General features: G+C 50.7%; 1 protein-coding gene across 4 annotated transcripts in view; it reads left to right on the top strand.

Moving 5' to 3' along the window:
• The window catches only part of LOC103670214 (NADPH--cytochrome P450 reductase), a 58,312-nt gene that overhangs the window by 17,447 nt on the left and 18,279 nt on the right, over positions 1-22,586 (top strand). For 3 of the 4 annotated variants that reach the window (XM_040634913.1, XM_040634911.1, XM_040634914.1), the window contains exon 2: positions 13,737-13,927. In XM_040634913.1, the coding sequence (XP_040490847.1) occupies positions 13,749-13,927 (179 nt within the window). In that variant the 5' untranslated portion in view covers positions 13,737-13,748. Of the gene's footprint in view, positions 1-12,978; positions 13,015-13,736; positions 13,928-22,586 lie in introns of those variants that run through there. The other variant, XM_040634912.1, reaches the window with a different exon arrangement.

Genomic DNA, 22,586 nt, shown 5'->3' with positions numbered 1-22,586 from the left:
CTAGTACCCGTTTGGGTTATATTCTTTTACTTCATGTTTTTAAATTTAGCATATTTTTTTCAATGATCGTGTATTTTGTTTTAAACATTTTATTTGAGAGAGAGAACAAGCAGGGAGGGAGCAGAGGGAGAGGGAAAGGGAGAAGCAGACTCCGCGATGAGCAGGGAGCCCCATGTGGGGTCAATCCCAGGCCCCTGGGACCATGACCTGAGCTGAAGTCAGACGCTTCATCGACTGAGCCACCCAGGCTGATCATGTATATTTTTAACTTGTTTTAGTTTGAAATAGTTTCAGATTTACAGAAATATGTTTCTTTATCATTTCCTCTCCATATATATATATATTTCTTTAATATTTTTTTTCCTGATCTACTTGAGAGTAAGTTCCAAATAGGGCCCTCATTTACCCCTAAGTGCTTTAGTGTTTACTTTCTAAAATTCAAGGATGCTTTCTTAGAGAACCATAGTACAATAATTCCCACCAGGAAATTCACATCGATACACTATTTTTCTGAATGTGGAGTTTATTCATATTTTGCCACTCACGTCTTTTATAGCAAAAGAAAAATCTTTTCTTCCTTTTTCTTTTCCTGGCCCAAGGTTGCATTGAACTGTAACCACTCTTATGTGTCCCGAAGCAGTTGATTATTTCTTTATAATATTTGCCCTTGACATTTTCCAAAAAGTCAGGCCATCACTTTGTAGCATGTCCCCCAGGGTGGATTTGTCTGCTGATAAGACAGTGATAAGATACAGATTGTGTATTTTTGGCAGAATATCACAGAAATAGCATTGTGTCCTTTAGAACGCCATGGCAGGTGGCAGGCCGTGTCACTCTGTCCCAGTATTGGAGCCATTACCTTTCATCACTTGGTTAGGGTGGTGTCAGCACGGTTGTCCCTGTAAAGTGTTTTTTTCCCCCTAGGTAATTAGTAAACTTCTCATCAAACTTTGACTTGGGAGTTTTAGCACTCACGATCCTTGCCTGAAACGATAATCACTATAGAGGTTGCCAATTGGTGATTTTCTAAGTCTCTCATTTTATTAGTTGGTATTCTACTCTAAGGAAGAACTTTCTTTATTCATCCAGGTGTTTATTGATTCTTGGATATATTCATATCAGTATTGACTTCTGTGCTATCCTTTTGTCCTCATGATTCTAATCTCTCACTCTGGGGTTTATTTCGGTGCTCACAGGGTCCCCAGTTTGGCTGGTGGGAACCCCTTCCAGGACCCTGTGTCCTTTTGGCACGTCGCCTGTCATTCTTTATGCCTTCTTTACTTGTTGGCACAGTAAAGTGATCCAGGCTCAGTCACTGCTTTTCCTGCCCAAGTTCTGGAGCCCGCCATTCCTCCAAGGGGCCCTAGTTCCCCTGATGGAGAATGAATGGTGTTTAGAAACTAGAATCTGGGAGCTAGGTAGGAAATATACCCCTCACCCGAACACGTCCATGTGCATTTACACCTCCCATTCCAGTGCCCACCACGTTTTCCTTCCTTTTCTCGCTCTCTCCACATTTGTGGCTCCCTTCTTCCACACGAGAAACCCAGCTGCTGTGTATTTATTTTTAGTTTCCGAAGTAACACGTGAATATCATGAATACCAGCCATCACATTAGAAAAGGACAAAGCAAAGGGCTCTTGAGACACCCACCACCCCACTCATATTGACGACACTCCCTGGGGGTGCCTGGGTGGCTCAGTCGTTAAGCGTCTGCCTTCGGCTCAGGGCGTGATCCCAGAGTCCTGGGATGGAGCCCCGTATCATACTCCCTGCTCTGCTGGGAAGCCTGTTTCTTCCTCTCCCACTCACCCTGCTTGTGTTCCCTCTCTCGCTGACTGTCTCTCTTTCTGTCAAATAAATAAAATAAAAAATAAATTAAAGAAAAAGAAGACACTCCCTGGAGGAAGTCGTTATGGATCCTTATCTGGAGAAATATATACTCTTTATTTCATTAATGGTCTCGTAATGAGAATATAACTTTTTTAAAAATTCAGTATGTTTTGGCAGTCTTTCAGTGAGAGTACTATAGTTCCACCTACTTACTTAAGATTTTAAGATTACTTTTTTTTTTTAAGTTATTCATTCATTTGAGAGAAAGAAAGAGCATGTGGGGGAAGGGACAGAGGGAGAGAGAATCCCAAGCAGACTCCCCGCTGACCAGAGCCTGACTCGGGGCTCGATCCCACCATCAGGTCACAACCTGAGCCGAAATCAAGAGTCAGCCGCTTAACCACCCAGGCGTCCCTCCGCCTACTTATTTTTTAACCACTGCCGAAGATTCCATTGTTTGGAATTGGAAACCTAAGCAGGCAGTTTGGGGTCGTCCCCAGCAGTGCTGCGGCAAACGTGCCCCTGGTCCCAGGGAGAGGCACACACAGCCCAGGAAGAGAATCACTGGACCCCAAGGTCTGGGCATTTGTTTCCCATGAGAAAACAGCTTAAAATATTCTTCTGATGACGTAAACAGCACACACTCATTATTTGAAAACCAAGCAAATAATACATTAAAAAGCAAGTGAGAAGAAAATTAAAATCTCCCCCCTGAGATACTGTTTCTGTGACGATCCTCTCACAGATGGTTTTGTGCAAACTCAGGCATACTTTTCCGTTGTTGCACATGCGTACTTGTGTTGCCGATGCACCCTTATGTTGTGGTGTAACTTACATGCAGTGAAAGGCCCAGGCCTTCACCGTGTAATTCGGGAAATTGTCACATGAATAGCCACACCCCAGAGCAAGATACTACAGGTTGTCCCGCATGCCAGTAGCTTCCCTTGTGTCTCCCACTCATGACCCTTGCCCCAAAGGCATATTGGCCCATAGCCTTTTTTGTATCGTCTTTGTCTGGTTTTGGTATCAGGGTAATACAGGCCTCATAAAGCAAGTTGGGCAGCCTTCTGTTCTATTTTCTGAAATGATTTGTATGGAACTGGTGTCATGTCTTCCTCAGGTGTTTGGTAGACTGTATCCGTGAAGCTGTCTGCTCCTGGAGCTCACTTCTCGTGAAGGTTTTAACTAACGAATCTGAATTCTTTCAGAGGGATGTTTCTCTTGGGTGAGCTCTGGTGGTTTGTATCTATTAAAAAATTTATCCACGTTATCAAAGTTAATCAGATGTTGCACCAAGTTGGTCATAATTTCCCATGTTATATTTGTAATCTGGGCAGAATCTAACGCTTTCCGTGCTTTCATTCCCTGTATTGACGATTTATGCCGCCTTTTTTTTTTTTTTTAACTCATCAGTCTGGCTGGAGGTTGATCCTATTTGAGAGCAACATTTTGTATCAAGAGTTGTAAAAATTCAAATCTTAAGAATTTGAGGATTTTTTTTTTTTTCCAAAAGAGAAAAGCTTTCTGTTTCAAAATTCTTTTCTTACTATTTAGAGCAGATGTCAGGGTGGACCTCAGAAAAACAGACCCGCATTTTTAATTCAGGCTCCATCACTTGCCAGCCGTGTGGTCTCGGACCAACCACGTAAACCTGTTGGAGCACCGACCTTAGCGGCTAGAAGGAGATAATGGTAACTTCTGGGTCAGCTGAGCCACGAAGGGGCGCCCCAGAAGTGCCAGGCCCAGCGCCTGCTTCTGGTGGGCCCCCCATGCTGTGGGTGGCCAGCAAAGTGGGAAATTGGGAACAGGCCAGAGAGCCCTGGTGTGTTCCTCCACTCCCTTGGGGCAGGTACTTCCTCCCCTCTGTCCCCACAGCACTCTGTAAACATTGGTTTTTGCAGCACTGCTCCCATTAGACCACAGTGTCTTCTGTGTTTCCTTGACCAGACTGTGAACTTCCGCACAGCGGGAAGTGTTTTCCTCATCCTTTTTCCTTCGTGCCCATGTTTTTTAAGTGATCAAACCTATTTTAATGAATGAAGAACAGGGAATTAAGTAAATAATGGTACAACAAATCAGTGGCAGCCAAAGAAGATATCATTATAAAGGGCCCTCCAGCAACACGGAAGAACGTCTCACAAAATGGAATACAGCTGACCCTTGAACAACTCGGGTTTGAACTACGAAGGTCCACTTCTACATGGACTGTTTTCAGTAAATATACACACGGTTCTGTAAATATGTTCCCTCTTCCTTATGATTTTTTTCTTTCTTTTTTTTTTTTTTTTTAAGAGCGAGAGATATTGGGGAGGGGAACAGAGGGAGAGAGAGAATCTTAAGCAGGCTGCATGCTCAGCGCAGAGCTCAACACAGGACTCGGTCGCATGACCCTGAGATCATGACCTGAGCTGAAATCAAGAGTTGGATGTTTAACCGACTGAGCCACCCAGGTGCCCCTTCCTTATGATTTTCTTAATGACATTTTCTTTTCTGTAGCTTGTTTTACTGTAAGATTCAGTATAGAATTCATACAACATACAAAGTGTGTTGATTATTTCTGTTATTGGTAGGGCTTCCAGTCAACAGTAGGCTTGTAGTAGTAACATTTTGGGGAAATCAAAAGTTATACATGGGTTTTTGACTATGCGGGGCATCAGTGCCCCAACCCCCATGTTGTTCAAGGGTCAACTGTATGTTTTATCTGCTTTTTGTATGCAAGTATGTATATGTGTATGTGGGATATATTTATGTATGGAAGAAATGAAGGAAAAGTTGAGAGAGAAAACAGCTGTGTGTTTTACCCTTTAACATATAGCATTTGAGCAGGGAGAGGCTAGGACAGGAGGTGGCGAGGCCCCTGTGGCTGGAGGCTGTCAGGCAGAGGCTGGAATTTCTGGGCACAAATGGTTGTTGTAGCCTGGGGCGTGGAGTCCGGAATTCCTTTTCCTCTCCGTCGTGGTTTACAGATTCCCAGGCTTCCCTCTTGGCGCCAGAGGAGCGGGGAAAGGACCATCAGGGAGCAGCATCTTGTGTCGGCAAACCAAGGTGGGTGGAAAAAGGTGCTGTGCGGACGTGGTGCTGGTGTGCGTGGGGAGCAAGGAGCCTCGCTTACCCCGAGAAGGCTCGTTACAGAAAGCCCTGCTTTGTGTGAAGCACACACTGTTCTTTTAAATCCAGAGAGTCAGTATGTCCTCCTTCCTGCCTTTTTCAGAGCTCTGTCCTGAGCCTCCCTGTTTCTCTTCCTCTTTCCTGAGTCCTTGGGCTGTGCCGTGGGATCCCCTATCACTGTGTTGTCTGCCTCTGCTTTGCATGGCTCTTGTTGATCGTGAACTAGAACTCGTGTGTGTGTGTGTGTGTGTGTGTGTGTGTGTGTGTGTGTGTGTGTTTCAAAGGGTTCAGTGAAAGAGACTCAGGAACCAGTATTTATTAACTCAGGTCAGAGACTTGGAGTTTGCCCCCCACCCCCACCCCAGGACTGTCACCAACCTCAGCCAGTCCAGTTTAATGAGCCTGCACTTGGTTGGTCTGTGTCGCCAGCTCCTGGGGTGACAGGCACTCTCTCCGTTGCTAACTTACCCAGCCTTCTGTTGACACAGCTTCCGCGATGGGGGCCCTGCCTCAACAGCAACTCATTCTGTCTTCAGACGGCTTTGTTAGAAAGTTCTTCTCAGACAGCGTGTAAATCTCTGTTCTCCATTACCAGGGCTGACTTCTGCCATCAGGGCCCTCTCCCTCCTGTTTTGTGACTACCCAAAGAAGGGGTGGGCCTGTTGCCTCTGAATCTGCTTGTCTTTAGGGTAAACCTCTCCAGTTCCGGTACTGTTTCTCATGTGGCATGTTTTGGTGGCCGATCCATTCTGGGGACTCTTTCTGATTGTGTTCCAGTCTGTCTTTGGTGCTAAGTGTGGAGCCCTTCTGTAACTCCTCGTGAGACCTCAGTGTTTTGGGGAGGCCATCCTGCCATTGGCCCATCCCATTCCCATTTCTGTAAAACATGGGGGAGTGTCATCGTCCGTGCTGAGGCTTGCTGTGTGAACATGCCGTGCACGGGCAGCGTTCTGATTGCCGTTAGGGGGGTTCTCATCAGCTTGTCGCTGCTTNNTCCTGCTGCTGCTCTAGGGGCAGAGCGGACTTCAGAACTGTTCTGCCCAGAACTTACGTAAACCAAGGCAAGTCCTCCAGCTTCCTGGGTTTCTCTTTTCCTCATTTGTATTCAAAATTAAATGAGGCAAAGGGGTAGTCAGGAGGATGAACTGGTGTTAGAAAAGCCCAGTTCTTTCTCCGGTGTCTCATTTACTGTGACAGTACTGCTACACACAGCACTTCTGACCCCAGATGTAGGGGTGGGGGTTCCCCACAACAGGTAATTCTGTGACACCAACTGGGTCTCCTACAGTTTACCTCAGTTCCTATACCGTCTGCCTGGAGCTGGTGTCAGAACAAGGGCTCAGTCCCATGGGACTGCTCCCCCAGTTCAGGAGCCAGTCACAAGTCCAGGTTGTCACCTGTGCTTCTGAGCAATCAGCAATAAATGGGGGTTTCCTACAACACTTTCCTTGAGTTCAGTTAACTTGCTAGAGCAGCTCACACAACTAGGGAAATGCTTACATTTACCAGTTTATTAAAGGACACAATAAAGGATACAGATGAACAACCAGATGAAACACATAGGACGAGGTCTGGGAGAGGGCCTGAATGCAGAAGCTTCTGTCCCTATGGGGTTGGGGTGCATCACCCTACTGGCATATGGATGCGTTCACCAACCTGGATGTTCTCTGAACCCTGTACTGTTGGGATCTTTGTGGAGGCTTCCTCGGTAGGCATGATCAGGGACAGGCAGGGCTGAAAGTTCCAAGCTGCTAATTGTGGCTTGGTCTTTCTGGTGACCATTTCCCATCCAGGAGCCCACCCAGAGCCACATTAGAACAAAAGATGCTCCTAGTGCTCTTATCACTTATGAAATTACAAGTGTTTTTAGGAGCTCTGTCCCAGCAACTGGGGGCAGAGACCAATATTTATATATATATATAAATTTTTTTTCTATTACCTCACAGAACTCCTGTGAAGTATGCTGTGCCCATAATTGTCCTGTGCTAACTTTTAATAGTGTTACTAAGTATGCCCACAAAAAACCCTGGAGTATTTGCCGAGGGTATAGAGGAGCTGTGGGTCCGCCCCACTTGGAGTTCGTATCAGGTGGCTGCAGCCCCAGAGGGGGTGGTAGAAACCAGCCCACGCGGCTCTCCATGCCAGCTGCAGTTCCAGTGGTCTGCTCCTGTGAAGGCTGGTCAGCTCAATTTGTGCTGAGTGATGCTGTCTCTCCTGCTTGCTTCTTGCCAAGTCATGCTTTCACACATAGTTTTCCTGGCTTCCTCTTTTACATCATTGCATCAGACACAGTGCCAGTCATATGTCTCCAGATCACATCCACAAGCCCTGTTTTGTAGGGGGAAAGGTCATTGGCCAGGGGCACTTATTGTCTGCTGTGGAACATTGGCCTGGCATGTCCTGCCTTGGTCAAGGCCTCATGATTGTACTGACATGGTGGATGGAGGCACTGTTGTCCAGGTTCCCACCTATGACATAGTTTTAATCATGCCACATCCCTGCCTGGTTGTCCCTGGCTGCCCAGCTCCCAAAGACCCAAGACATGTAGAGGGCTCCTGGGCCCTTTGCACGCTGGTCTCAGTGTATTTCAAAAGGTTCATCTCTTGCTGAACACCTTGTACCCACGCATACAAGTGCATCCCATCGTACCACACTCGAGTCACACCAGATTCTATCACCTCTGCTCTTCCAGGCCTTTGTATGTGCTTCCCCTGACTTCTCTTATCTTCCCTATCTGACTGGTGGACCCTAGTCATTTTTCATGACTCAGCTTAGATGTTAGTCCCTGGGTGCCCCTCTTTGACTGTTTCAGACCATCTTGTCTTCCCCTTCCTCAGAGCCCGAGTTTTCCCCAAGGTGTTATACCTGCTGCCTGTGAATGACAGCAATGAGTTGGCACCCTCCATCCCCCACCCTCATGGTGGTTCTCTGATAAAGGAGAGCATGTAAATAAGATTCAGAGTGTAACAACATTATTCCCAGAATATCTAGGATACAACCACAAATCACTCAACGTACTAAAAACTAGGAAAATCTCAACTTGCATGAGAAAAAACAATCAACGCCAACATCAAGGTGGCACCTATGTTGGAATCACACAAGATGTGAAGAAGAGCCAAACAGACATCTTAGAACTGAAGAATACCATAGTGAAAATTGAAAGCTCTGTGGATGGCTCCATAGTAGAATGGTGAAGTCAGAGGACTTAAAGATAGAATAGCAGAATTACCCAATCAATGGAGAGCAACAAAAAGAAACTAGACAGACTGAAAAAAAAAAAAGTAAACTGAGGCTCAGGGACATGGGGGACCAGTCACAAAACACATTTATGTCATCATAGTCCCAGGAGAGGAGAAAGACGGTGGGCTGAAAAGGTATGTGAAGAAATGATGACTGAAAGTCCTCAAACCTACAGATTCAGGAAACCAAATGAATCCTAAAGATGATAAATCCAAAGATAGCCACACCGGATGTATCTCAGTTTGGAGGATAAACTTTCTGGGCACGTTAGCTAGAGAGGAATCTGTTCCACGTTCTCTTGATTGCTGCTCTTCAGTGGCTACCTTGGGGAGGCCCTTCCCCTGAGCATCTCCCTGTCTCTGGAGGATAAGCTATCAGGCGCAAGCAGGCTTGGCTCCCTTAAGGGTTTTCCCTCATCTTGAAACCACTAATCCTTGGCAGAGGTTTGTGAACTTGAGTAGATGTCGTTCCCACTGCAGCTGGGGGTGGATGCCATGAAGTGCCAGTGACTGTTTGCCACTGGGTGACTTGCATAACTAAGGGGCCAACTAAATTACTTGCTCAGGCTTCTCCCTCCTTGTTGCTGCTTCAGGTGACCAGCTCACCCCAGTGTCGGTGCCAGGTTGCTTGATTGGTCTTGTTTACTGATCAGAAATTGTGTGCAGGGGGCGCCTGGGTGGCTTAGTCGGTTAAGCGTCTGTCTTCCACTCAGGTCGTGATCTCAGGGTCCTGGGGTCAAGTCCCGCATCAGGCTCCCTGCTCAGCAGAGAGCCTACTTCTCCCTCTCCCTGTGCTGCTCCCCCTGCTTGTGCTCTGTCAAATAAAATCTTAAAAAAAAAGAGAGAGAGAGAGAAATTGCATTAAGTAAATGCAAAGCCACAAGTACTCCCTAGAGGATAATTTTATCTTGCAGTGTTGTAAACCATCAGATGGAGAACCTTCTGCCTTCTTTGACTTTTTAGAATCGCTGGGATGGGTTGCCCTTGGCCTGTGGCATCAGCTGTTGAAATTCAGGAGGAATGGTTTCTCTCTTATATGTCTATCTATCTGTGTCCTTTCCTGTATGTATATTCTCTTTTATGATAAAAATGAAAGCTCTACGTACAAACCTAATTTGCAATACAAGGTTAGATACGATCTGGTCTGTTTGGGATTAGCAGGATATCATTGGCTGGTCTTTCGATCTGCCCTTTTTCCTGTGACCAATTTTCCAGATGAGAACATGAAAGCCTGCTCCCTGGAAGGGGTTCACCTGGAGTCCCAGCCAGCTGGTGGCAGGGCCTTCTCTAGTTAAGAAATTGCTCTGTTTAAACATGTACTTTTCATTTTTGGTTTTGTTTTGGTTCTGCGCTGACAAATATTGCGTTTGGCCCCCAAGAGCTCTGCACTGTTCAGCGTTCTTCCTTTGCACTGAATGTGGAAAGAAGAAACGACCTACAGATTAAAGACCCTTCCAGGGCAGAAAGAGTGCACAGCGCTCCTGAAGTCTCCTTGGAGTGTCTCCCACAGACTCTTGCAGTCACCCTGCCACATTTGATGTGGAGGACACTCTGGTCAGGCAGGACGTCCAGAATGTTCTCATCAGAATATTTCAGACAGCAGAAGAGAGAGATTTTATACCAGACCGGGCAGAGGGGTCTCAGGACAGACTCCCAATGCAGTGGAAGTCCCATCTATCAAATTCCGTGTGAAGTTCATACCAGCTTGCGTTGCTTCACAGTTTTAACATTGGATCGTGCTGCCTTCCTTTGGGTGACTTGTGTCTTTGCCAACCTGGGTTTTCAGTGGTTGTTTGGACCTAACTACTTCGTAAATGGAGCTGTTAGGTATTCCTGTGGGCCTGCGGACACCATGGTAATTTTGCTGAGATACCAGGGGCTATATGAACGAAGAAAGTTCGGCACCATCTGTCCTCATGGATTACTACATGGGCACATTACCAGCCCCAGATTTCTCTTCAGTCTGCTTGTTTTGTGTTATCGGTTCATGCCAATTTTACATTCCGTGTGTGATAATATATTCGTTGACTCCTTCCATGGGGAGTTGTCGAGCATTAGATCAGGTGTGCCAAGCTCCATGCCAGGAAAGTAGGACCCATGGGAGTGACAGTGGGGCTGAGGTCATCAGACCCCAGGTCTGAAGCAGGAAGCAACGAGAGGAAAAGCAGCTCAGGCATATGTAAAGGCACTGGGGCAGGGGTGCAGCGGCTCAGGCTGGGGAGATGGGTGGGCGTCCGTGTGAGCTTCAGTATGAAAACAGTGGCTCGGTACGAAAATCGTGGTTTAACAGCTCGTTCACGGCTTCAGCCCCAGGCACGCTTCTCCTGTCCTAGTATGGGAAGGGTAGGGGTAAGGATTTTCCTTGACTCCCTTCTTGCCAGTCCTCCCTTTCCACCATGTGCCAGACACAGAGGTACCTATGATACTGTTCTTCGTTCAGGAGCTCATAGCATCACGGGGGAGAGACCTGTGTCTGATAAGTCATCCTACTTAGATACTGAACACAGCCCTCCCCTGGGAAGCTGGGGCCCCTTTCTAGTTTTTACTCGGGTGAGCTGCTTACCTCCTGGGAGCCCTCCATTCCCCATGCTAGAAGGAGGCCTCAGATAAAATGATTGCCGGGTCCTTTCCGTTGCTCCTCTTTGGCTCTTGTCTGAAGTTTTATGCCTCGCAGTCAAAGCTGCTGGGGACATTCTCAGTGCCTGTGAGACCCCTGAGTGCTGGCACTGTCCCCCGTTCTCATGGGGCCTCAGGGCCGGAGCCCCACCCTGGCTTGCTGCAGGGAGTCTGGGTGCCTGGGTGTTTCCACGAGGTGCGAGAATGTGGGGTCCTTACTCTGAGCTTGAGGAGAGTGGCCTGGATGCTGAAGGAAGCAGGAAGTGCGGGTTCCAGAGACAGAGCCAGACTGAAGGAGAGTGAACATAGTCTCACAGACTGTGGTAATGACATACCTGTGTTGTGCTTTGCGGTTTGTAAAACCACTCGGTAATGCGTGTGCCAGGCATTGCCAAGCCACCCCCTCTAGAATCACGTGTTCATTTATTCAACAAGTTGACAGGCGTTCATGATCTGTCAGGCTATGAACAAGGTGGAGTCCCTGCTCTTGTGGGCTGATCCTGCAGTCAGGGAGATGGCCAGTGGAATGAATGTATGACATAATGCCAGGTAGTGATCCGTGCTGTGAGTGGGCTCGGGGAGGGAGAAGGACCGGAAACTATACTGAGGAAGAGTCTCTCTGAGGTGGTAACATGTGAGCAGAGACCTGAATGAAGTGGGGGAGAGAACCCTACAGATAACTAGAGGAACAGAGTCCAGGCCACAGCATTAACATGTGCAAAGGCCCTGGGGCAGGAGCAGACCTGGAGGCTTGAGGGGTAGCAGGGAGGCCAATGTACTGGTGAGGAGTGAGGAAAGGTGAGGGGGCAGACCCTATGGAGCCTAGAGGCCAGCTAAGGCCTTTAGAGTTTGTGCTAAGTAGGACATGAAGCCATCTGAAGCCATCTGGCTTCCTCTGGCTACCCTGTGGAGCTGACCTCTTAGGGGTCTGTGGCAGTGGCCTGGGTGGCTGGAACCAAATGTGGGATGAGTGGGGCTGTGTGACTCCCCTGCCTTCCAACACACCGTCCCTGCAGGGACCCCCCGAAGAACCAGTTTTCTCAGGTGGTGCAGGCAGCTCGCGTATGTATCAGGAAACGGTCATTGATCATTTTGCTTCATGGCCACGAGTCTCCCCTCAGTAAAGAAGGGGGCTGGGTGACCTGAGCCGGGGGAAGAAAGGTAGTGGGCCAGGGAGCTGACGCTGGCTGACCGCTCCTATGTGAGGGATGCCAGCAGGGGGCTTTCCTGTGTCGCCTGGGCTCTGAGGGTCTGCGTGGCATGACTCAGTTGGACGGGTCCTCTCCCTCCATGGTTCTGTGAAAGCTTGACACGCAGAAGGCTTGTGGGTGTGCCAGACGACACTGGCAGGGTTGGCTAGGAAGATATGCCAGATGAACACTGAATAAATATTCAACGTGCGGAGTTCATCCTTAAATATACACAGTTCTCTGTGTGGGCGCTAGAGTTAAATTTGTCCTGTGCCTCCTGTAGCATGAGATAGCAAAGAGGATGTGTTGAGATTATCACAGAGAGTCAGCCATTAGAAAAGCACCTTGGGTGAATGAGAAAGCAGAGAGCCAAGCTCGAGGGTCTGCTCCGAGTAGGCCGATGCCCCACAGGCCCTAGGAGGGCAGCGTTGGTGCCCGGGGCCCTCGGATGCGAGGGCAGCTGTGGGGGGCCGGCCCTGGTGTCTCCCAGAGGCAGGGACGGTGAACGGAAGTCAGACGTGAGGCAATCTCCCATGCCTGAGCTGCTGAGATATGATGACTAAGGCTTTCTCCAGCGAGGCTGGGAGCCGTGGTTGTGGTGAAAACAGCCCTCCTGGTAATAGCGGGGATTGCAAAATGGAGTGACTTGCAGAGCTGAGGCCACCCTCGTCGAGTGCAGACGTGCATTGCTGGCGTTGTGGGTACTCCCCGCTGACCTTCGTGGACCCAGATCTGCTTCCCTGCCAGGTTTCAGGGGTGGAAGCGCCAGCTGGGCATCTTTCAAGGGAACGAACGAGGTTGTGTGCTGGGGGTCTTCAGTGATTCACCAGGACTCACAGGACTCAGAAAATCTCTCTTACGCTCATTACGGTGTATTATGGCAGAAGGATACAGACCGAAATCGGCAAAGGGAAAAGCTCCACAGGGCTGAGACTGGGAGAAATCAGGCACGAGCTTCCAGCTGTCCTTGCCCACTGGAGTCCAGGGGCTCAACGCTCCCAGCAACCATGCCTGGCCTCACGTTTGAAGTAGGACCCACCAGGGGAGCTCACTGCTGCGTTGGCATGCGGGGCTTGTACTGGGAGTCAGCCTTGTGGGCGTGGAGCGCGGCGTCTCTAACCTTATCTGCTCGGTCTCCAGCACCCCAGAGGTCAAACCCATACGATGTGATTCAGAGCCCTAGGTGTTCATCCTGAATGATATGGTTAGTGTTAACCGTGCATGTGGCCAGAGGTCTCAGGTATACAGAGACACTTAGCAGGTGGCCATTTCCCTGACTCAGAAGTGATTTTCCAGGAGCCATCCAAGGGCCTGTCCTGAAGGCCTTTGGAATGGGCAGGGCTTGGGGCAGCCCAGACCTGTTGCACAGTTAGGGAAAAGGTTTGCCTCAGAGTGGCCCCTACTCTTGTGTGGAACCAACCCTTCCAAGCCCTTGTGGGGCTGGAGGGTGCTCAGTGGTACCGGGAGTCTGTGGCTTCTGTCCCCTGTGTTTGCAGGGGGCCCAGTCCCAGCTCAGTGGTAGGACCCCCACGGACACCACAGGGCCGTTTGCTACTTTAGTTTCGGTCCAAGGCTGTGGCTGTGTCTCAGGGGGACCAGCGGCTCCTGCGCCCAGTGCTTTGCCTGTCGCTGCCCCCCTTGGGGCCTAGAGACCCCGGCTGAAGCTTGTGGGGCTCGGGGTGGTCCCCCACAGGCCTCAGGCAGACCCTGCTTCTCCCTGCTGATCCCAGTCCTTTCTGTCTCCCTGCAGTTTCCTGTCAACATGGGGGACTCCAGCATGGATGCCAGCGCCACCGTGTCTGAGACAGTGGCAGAAGAAGTGTCTCTTTTCAGCATGACGGACATGATTCTGTTTTCCCTCATCGTGGGCGTCCTGTCCTACTGGCTCCTCTTCAGAAAGAAAAAAGACGAAATCCCGGAGTTCACCAAAATTCAGCCAGTGTAAGTGACCCTACTCAGGATCCCTCTCTCAGCCTTCCAGAGCCTGTCCATGGGCCCGGGACGGGAGGGAGCCAGGCCAGAGAGGTGCGGGCTTCCTTGCGGCATTGTGGGTTGAATCGCGGCTGGTACCTTATTGGTGGCCTGGGCTTCAGGTCTCCCTTAACCCCTCGTGTGTCCACAGTGTGTGGGGGTTCACGAGATTCTTCCGGGTCTTGTTTCTTGTTTGCATTTCTCGATGGAACCTCCCAAGGGACCACTGAGAGTGGCCGGTGCCCTTCCACAGGTGGATCAGCTGAGGCTCGGGGGCGTTAGAGGTCTTCAGTGCTGCGGGCAGCACCCACTCAGTATTTCACTCCAGGCCTGCGATCTTGTCTTGAGAAGCCATGGGGCAGAGAGGTGCCGTCCGCACCCATGCAGATGATTGCCTTTCAGTCCCGTGGCCTCACTGACGTGGGCCAGGTTGCGCTTTGGCGCTGATGCATCTTTATCACCAATGTCCCCTGTCAAACGAAGAGAGCAGCCTCAAGCTTAGAGCTCTGGGGGTGACAGTGGAGGAGGAGAACTGGTTTTTTCCTCTCCTCGAGACCCACACTGAACGTTTCTGTGCCCGGATGTATGCGGAGTTCTCTCCCACCCTTGGGACGCCGCTGAGTGTGACGCTGTCCCCCTGGAGATAGCATCGGATCCCATGGGTAAGGGCTCGGTCCCACAAGGCCCCTCCCCACCCCATCTCAGACACCAGGCTCCCAAATCAGAAGTTGCCAGAACCCCCTCTTCAGGTTTGAATCATTTGCTAGAGCGGTTCACAGTCAGGAGAGCAGTGTACTCACTAGGTTATGGGTTTATTATAAAGGATGTGAGTCAGGAACAGCCAGATGGAAGAGGTGCAGGGGGCAAGGCGTGGGGGAGGCTGCGGTGCTTCATGCCCTCCCCAGGGGCACCGCCCTCCCAGCCCCCCAAGGAAGTGCTCAGCACCCTGAAACCCAAAGCTCTCTAAACCCCATGCTCAGGGTATTTATGGAGGTATCGTACCTCGGTGCAGGTGTGACTGATGAAATCATCTGCCCTTGGGTAGTCATTCACCTTCTGCCCCTCTCCCTTCCCCGGAGGTCAGCGGCCGGCCTGAAAATTCAAACCCTCTGATCACATGGTGGAGTTGCCTGCCAACCAGCCCTGTCCTTAGGGGCTTTCCAGAAAACGCTTTATTAACATAAACTCCAGTGTGGCTGAAGGGGGCTGGTTCTGAGGAACTAGATACCTTTGTTGCTCTTATCAGTTAGTAAATGCCAAGGGTTTTAGGAGCTCTGTGCCAGAAAGGGTACAAAGACCAAATGCGTATTTATTATAAGTCACGATGTCACACTGTCCAGCTTGACTTTACTCATAACATTGTTTTCTTTTTACTTTACTGATTTTTTTTTTTTAACCTTCCATAAAGCTTCCTTGGAAGAAGGTTTAAATAAATAGGCGAATTAGTTGTAAGTATTAAGTAAGAGTACAGCTGATTTTCGGAAGTAAGAAAATGACAGTATGACAAAGTGACGAAACCACTTCCCCCCGAGACTTGAGTTCCGAATCATTCCTGCAGCCAGGTCACTTTATCACATTTATTGTTGCCTGTGTTTTACCCAAATCCGACCTCAGAGGCCCACGGGCAGGTTTGGGGGGTGGGGAGGGGTTCCTGGGCTGAGGGAGCCCCAGGGCCCAGGCCTGCCCTCGCCCAGAGCCGGTCCTAGGTGCAGGCCCTGGGGCCACACTCGGGCCAGAATTCCCCAGGCTGGGCACTCAGTGTCCCGTGGGCTCCTAATTCCCTGTTGCCGTTGTGGTGACCGTTGCCTCTCCCAGAAAAGTTACGGTCCTCAAACATCACAGCCGATATTCAGAGAACACAGTCCTCGTACCACACACGGGACAGTAGTTTTCCATTTTCGAAAGCTCAGCAAATATCTCCCGAGGCCTCGCTCTGCCCCAAGGAGCCACGAACAAAATAGAGGAAGTCCCCGAGTTCGTCAGGCTCACAGTCTGTCGCTGGGCGCGGCCTGGGCGAGACCCTGCCCTCACCCTGCCGCGGTTTTCCCCTCTGCTAAATGGAGGCAGTGACCCCGTCCCCCGGGGCTCATGTGAGCGCTAGGTGAGGTGACGGTGATGTCACCTAGCGCTGGTGGCCGCAGGGCGAGTCAGCGTGCGTTTTGTGTCGCGCCCTGCGCTGGGTGCTGCGAGAAGACAAAGGCGACGTTTCCCCAGGAGAAAATGCGCAGGCAGACTGGGAGCGTGTGCCGAGGGAGGCCGGTGTCAGGTTCTAGCAGGTGCGGTCACGCCCGGAGGCCTGGAGGGCTTTGCCCACAGAGGGCCAGAGGCAGGATGGAAGGACCGGCGGAAAGCAGGACTCCGGCCTCTGTGCTGCGGCTGGCCCACGTGCCTTCCTGGCGTGGAAGGTGTTTGGGGGAGAATGTGATACAAGGTAGGGGACCATTTCCAATGGCCCTGAGTTTCCTCGGCTGTAAAGCAGAGGTGTCCCCTGCACACCCGTGCCCCGAGTGAGGACGTGGGTGTGCCGTGGGAGTACGGGGAGCCACCGTCCTCCCTGGCACCTTTCCGGCTTTGCAAGACGGACCTGAAATAAAACCGCTAGTCTGGGGGCGCTGGCGGCTCGGAGAGTCTGTCTCTGCCGCAGAGGGAAACTGGATGTCCCTCTTCGTGATGGTGAGGTTCCGGCTTCTCCACGCGGTGTCTGCCGCTGTGCAGCACCTCTTGTCCCTTACCGTACCGTGCAGAAGCCTGGTGGGGCCGGGTGGCGTGGACCCTCTGCGGGGGACCCTTTCCCAGTGCAGCAGGGCTAGGACCCAGAGCTGGGTGATGAAGGTTCGAGTCCTGCCTCTACCGCCTAGTAGTCGTGCGACGTTCCCCGTGACGGAATCTTTTCAAGTCTGTGCCCTTGGCTCTTCATAGAGGTCCTAACCGTCCTTATCTCCTGGGGCTATAAAACTGAAATGCTCTAATCGTAATCATCGTTGAGTGCTTCACCCATGTCCAGGTGCACATGGCCGTGGCCCCGCCCCCAAATGGCATGAATTATTATCTTTATCCTTACTATTAATATCCTGTCCGGTCTCACCAGAGCTCTTCAGGGAAAGCTTTATCACCCCACTTTGCAGCTGAGCATACTGAGACGCTAGTGACTGAGGACCCAGGTCACCTGACTTACAGGGAGCAGAGGCCGTTGTCAAGCCAGACCTGCAGACTTCGCAAGGCATGCTTCCCCCTTTGCCGTGATGCCCTGTTTCACTCCTGAGAAAACAGACTCCGAGGGGTCACTCACCTGGCACCCCGGGGCCACAGCCTGGCCCTCCCGCTGTAAACCCCGCACTTCTGTCCCCGACCACTTCCGTCTCTAGCCAGCGCAGATGGTCTCTGCCACAGCACAGAGCCTCCGTGGCCACCAGCTCAGTGGGGAGTCACAGGCCCTAGTGTGGGGACTGTGCCTGGCCCCGGGCTGCGTGGTGAGCATGGTGTGGGGCTGGGGGTGTGGACAAGGCAGTCAGAGCCTGATCAGCAGGGCCCCACCTGGGCTGCATGGGGGATGGACGGAGGGCCGTCGGGGGGCGGGTTGGGAGGGCGCTCCAGGAAACGGCCCAATAGAGATGGTGAGGCCAGAGAAGGGAGTCCTGGGGCTAGCACGGCGAACGCACAGTCGATGGGACACAGGCGCCTGGGCGTGAAGAGCCGGGAGGGCCAATGGGAGTCTGGGCAAGGCAGCCGCTCAGAGCAGGCTTGGGAATTGGGGAGACTGAGGATGCCTCTGGGGGTAGCTAGGCGGGGCAAGGGAGCAGAGCAAAACCCAAAGTTAAGAGATTTGGACCCTTTGCAAGCAGCGGGGGATGGGGTGACTAAACGAGAGGCCAGGCTGCTAGAATGAAGATCGTGCCTTTTTTCTTTTTTCTTTTTTTTTTTTTTTAGGTTTTGGTTTTTTGTGTTATAAGGCTGAGAGCGAGCTGTGGTTAGCAGGGTTAGGCCACCCGCCACTCCTTTGTCTGGTTCCCTTGGCCAGTGAGGGGAAATGAGCAGGAGACCAGTGAGGGGAGGTCAGTTCTGGAAGGAAGGTCAGAGGAAAGGTCAGTTCCAAGGACTGCTTTGTTTTTGTTCGTCACTTTTCTGCTGAAGTGTATATAACACACAAACATAAAAGTATGCACAGTTTGATGGACATGTCACCAAAATGGCCCCCGCGTTGTCTGTGTCACAGAGCACGCATTCTGTGGTGTATACGGTGTTCTTTGGTCTCATTTGGTTTTCCATTATGTGAATAACCGTAATTTCTTCGTTCTTAAAATGACAGACATTCCGATGGTTTCCAGTCAGGAGAACAATTACAAACAGTACTGCCGTGAACATTCTAGTAGGCATGTTTTGTTCCCTTACAGACATGTTTCTGTTCCATGTGTGCCGTGACATGGAGCTGGCGAGTTGTGGGGAGGGTTCAGATTCAGCTCTAGTGGATCCTGCTAAACTGTGTTCCCAAGCGTTTGTTCTGGTGTCCGGCCTGCCACCAGCACATTCCATCGTCACACTTGGCTTTGGTCAACTTTTTTACTGGAACTATTTGAACAGACGTGTGGCGGCATCCTGTCTTGATTTGCGTTTCTCTGAAGATCCATGACCTTGTCGTATGTCTTATTGGCCATTTAGAAACCTTTGGTGAAGGTCTGTTCAAGACTTTGCCCATTTCTCCCACCGGATGATCAGCCCTATTGGTTTGCCAGGGCTCTTTATATTCGAGATATGAGGCCTTTGTTAGATAAACGTACTGTAAATATCATCTCCCTTCCGTAACTTGCCTCCTTACCCTCTTACTCCTGTCTTTTGATGATCAGAAGTGCTTGACTCACACTTACTCCAACCCCTCAACCTTTCAGTTGACCTTAAACCTTTATGGTTGATGTTTTTCCGACCAGAATAAGAATTCTTAACTTATCCGAAGGTCGTGAAGATGTTCTTTTTAAGTTTTCTTCTAAAAGCTTCCTTGAGAGGCACCTGGGTGGCTCAGTCAGTTGAGCATCTGACTCTTGGTTTCAGCTCAGGTCATGATCTCTGGGTCCTGAGATCAAGCCCTGAGTCCCAGCTCCATGCTCAGCAGGGGATCTGCTTTTCCCTCTCCCTCTGCCCCTCCCCCTGCTCTCTTTCTCTCTCTAAAATAAATAAATCTATTTTTAAAAAGCTTCCTTTCAGTGTAGCTTTTATTTTTTTTATTTTTTAATTTTTTAAAAAGATTTTATCCATTTGTTAGAGAGGAGGGAGGGAGAGAGAGAGAGCAGGGGGAGGGGCAGAGGGAGAAGCAGACCTCCTGCCGAGCAGGGAGCCCCGATGCGATGTGAGGTTCAAGGCTCAATCCCAGACCCCGGGATCATGACCTGAGCCACAGGCAGATGCTTAACTGACTGAGCTACCCAGACGGCCCTCTAGGGTTTCTCTTAAACTTAGACCTCCGTCCAGCGGACGCTGACTTGGCATTGGCTGGTTGTGTGTGGCGCTTCGAGGTTCATTTTGTCCCCTGTGGGCATCCATCCACTGGACCCAGCAACAGGTACTGAAAAAGGCCCTCGTCTTCCCCCTGCCCTTCAGCGTCACTGTTGACATAAATCAGATAACTGTGATTGACCTGTGAAATGCAGGTCAATTTCTAGACTGTTCTGTCCCTTTGATCGGTTTTTTTTTTTTTTTTGTCCCTTCGTCATTACCTCACTATTCTACTTTCTGTGATTTCGTAGTCACTCTTGACTTTATATCTGGTAGGCTACGTCCTCCAGCTTTGTTCTTTTAGGATTCTCTTGGCCCTTGACATTTCCGTGTAGAAACCAGCTTGTCAGTGTCCACCAAACCCAAAGAGGGAATAAAACCAGCCCTGGTGCAGTTTTAATTGGGGTGGAATCGCATCTATAAATTAATTGCTACCTTACAATATGGAGTCTTCTGGTCCGCAAACACGGTTGTATGCCCTGGGGAGGCCTTTTGAACTGTTTGTAATAGCAGTTAAAGGCTTGTTAAAGAGAGCATCGCATTCTCTTAATGATGCTGGTAATAACTCCGAAAGTGGCTCCTTCCTGTCCACTCCCACTTAGTCCTCAGCCTTCACCCAGCTCGTGCCCCTGGACGGAGCGTTACACGCCAGAGCGGCTGCTGGTCTAAGACCACCAGGGTAGGGTGGTTCCCACAGGAGTCCAAAGCTCCAGGGGCCCCCGCTGCCCCCGCTTTGCCCACACATGGAACACAGCACTGTGCGTGGAGCACCTGTCTTGTCAGATGGGCATTTGTATTTCTGCCTCCCCTGGTGCAGAGAGGACGCCCCATCCCTGTGTGGGACCCTCACGTGGGACATTCAGAGAATGGCTGGTATTAGCGTTAAACCTGTTCCTGCGGCTGCCTCTGGAGTGGACTGGCCCACAAGCTGGCCTGGGCTTTCACGGGGGTTTTAGATCTTTAAATTAGAACATTGTTTTAAATTAGAACATTTAGGGGCACCTGGGTGGCGCAGTGAGTTAAGTGTCCGACTCTCGATTTCGGCTCAGGTCATCATCTCAGGGTCTTGAGATCGAGCCCCGTGTCGGGCTCCGTGGTGGCGTGGAGCCTGCTGAAGATCCTCTCTCCCTATCCCTCTGCCCCTCCCTCCCAAATAAAGAAAAAATAAAGTAGAACATTGAAAAGGCTGGCATATAAAACCCAGACTTATAGCTTCTCTTGGAAAAAACAACAAAACCAGAGGATCTGGGCCCCCGCTGAGGCCGGCCATCCGTGGTGGAGCTTAACAGGGCCACCCTTGTAGGTGGGCCTGCACCCCGTCCCCGCCCAGGCTGCTGGGCTCTTCTTATGCTCTCTTGGAGGTGAGGAGCGCCGTGGTGCCCCCACACATACCTAGCTTCATGCCTGGCGCCTGAGAGTGCTTTAAAGAAAAACAAAGCTCTTTATTGTGGAACATTTCCAACAAACCCCAAAGCACGGAGCACAGAAGAGTGAACTCCAGCACCAGCACCGATCACCCAGAGTAAACACCACCCAGAGTAAACACCCGTGTGGAGTCATGTTTCCTCCCCCCCCTCCCCCACCCCGGCCAACTGCTCCTGGCTTATCTTAAAGCCATCATATGTCATAAGGAGTCATGCCATCCATGTGAAATCTGAATAAAGGAATCAGGATTTCGTAGCAAATTTGGAGATCTTTCATATGAAATTATGTGAAATGTGAATAGTTCAGCCTTCTAAAATTCAAGGGCCCTCCTTTTTGAACTCCGCTTGGGGCTCTCCTCACAGCCCTGAAAGCCAGCTGCAAGCTTCCGGATCCTCAGACACTCAGTAGCATTTGTTCATGGTTCCTGATTAACTGATAGATTTTTTTTTTTAACACTTTTTTAAAAATTCAGGATCTAAGCAAGACGGCAGTTGATAAATAAATCTTGCAAGTCTCTCTCTTGGGGGGTCAGATTTGTCCAGGTGTAATTTACATGTAGCAAAACACCCCTTTTTAAAGTATGCAGTTCAGGGCGCTGGGGTGGCTCCGTCGGTTAAGCGTCCGACTCTTGATCTCAGCTCCCGGCTTGATCTCAGGGTCGTGAGTTCAAACCCCATGTTGGGCTTCACGCGGGTCATGCAGCCTACTTAAAAAAAAATACAGTTTGATGAGTTCTGCCAGAGGTATGCAGCTGTGTAACCAGTGTTACAGTCAAGACGTACAACATGCCTCTGTTCTGAAAATTCCCCGTGTCCCTTTGCAGTGGACAGCCACACCCCCACCTCGAGGGACCACCATCATATTGCTGTCCCTGTAATTTTGCCTTTTCCCAAATGTCATGCGAATGGAATGACGGAGCTACAGCTTTTTGTGCCTGGCTTCTCCTCCTGAACGGGACAGGAAGTCTCTCACTGCACGGGCTTCCCCTCCATCCCTGGTGTCTCCCTGCAGCATTTTTGTTCCAGAAACAAGATAGTTTGTTTCACAGTTTCCCACAGTCTGGATTTTGCTGATTGCATCCCACTGGGGCTTGTTTCTGAAAAGCCACAAAGGAGCTCATTTTCCCCCGTGACCTTTATCTGGGGGCTCGCTCTGGACCGAAGGGCCGGGAAAGCCCGGAGTCAAGGCTGCCGGCTTCATGCCCATCCGTCCGTGGAAAGTGAGCCAGAGTTCTACATCCAATTCGGGGTCACTCTATAGAGAGGTGCTGGGCTCCGCCGAACGTGAAAAGAGAAGCTCACACGAGCTGTACAAAGAGGCCGGCACAGGGGAGAGGCCTCTGTGGACGTGGAGGGCAGGCAGTGCCCGAAGCCTCCCAGCGTCAGGGGAAGTGGCAGGAGAAGGGGCTCAGGGCATCCACGCTGCCCCCGAGAGTGCAGGCCTGGGTTGTCCACTGCCCCCTGACCGTGAGGGACTACACTGCCTCTCCTTCCTCCCTGTCCCCTGATGAGATCGGAGTGGTTTTGCCATTCGATCTACTGCCTGCAGCTCTGAAGGTGACCTGTCTGCCAAGCCGGGCGTCCGTGGACCTCTGGGCCTCGCTGGGCCTCACCGAGGGCTTGCGGCTGGTGGCTCCGTTTCTGTGCCAGGCAGTGTCCTCGGGGGCTCACATGCATTTGGGAGCGATGAGTGTTTCCAGAGGTGGTGGGAATGCAGAAGA

Source organism: Ursus maritimus, unplaced genomic scaffold, assembly GCF_017311325.1.
Source record: "Ursus maritimus isolate PB19 unplaced genomic scaffold, ASM1731132v1 scaffold_2, whole genome shotgun sequence".
Lineage (NCBI taxonomy): Eukaryota > Metazoa > Chordata > Mammalia > Carnivora > Ursidae > Ursus > Ursus maritimus.
Note: the sequence above shows the minus strand (reverse complement) of the source record. Positions and strands in the feature narration are given on the sequence as shown.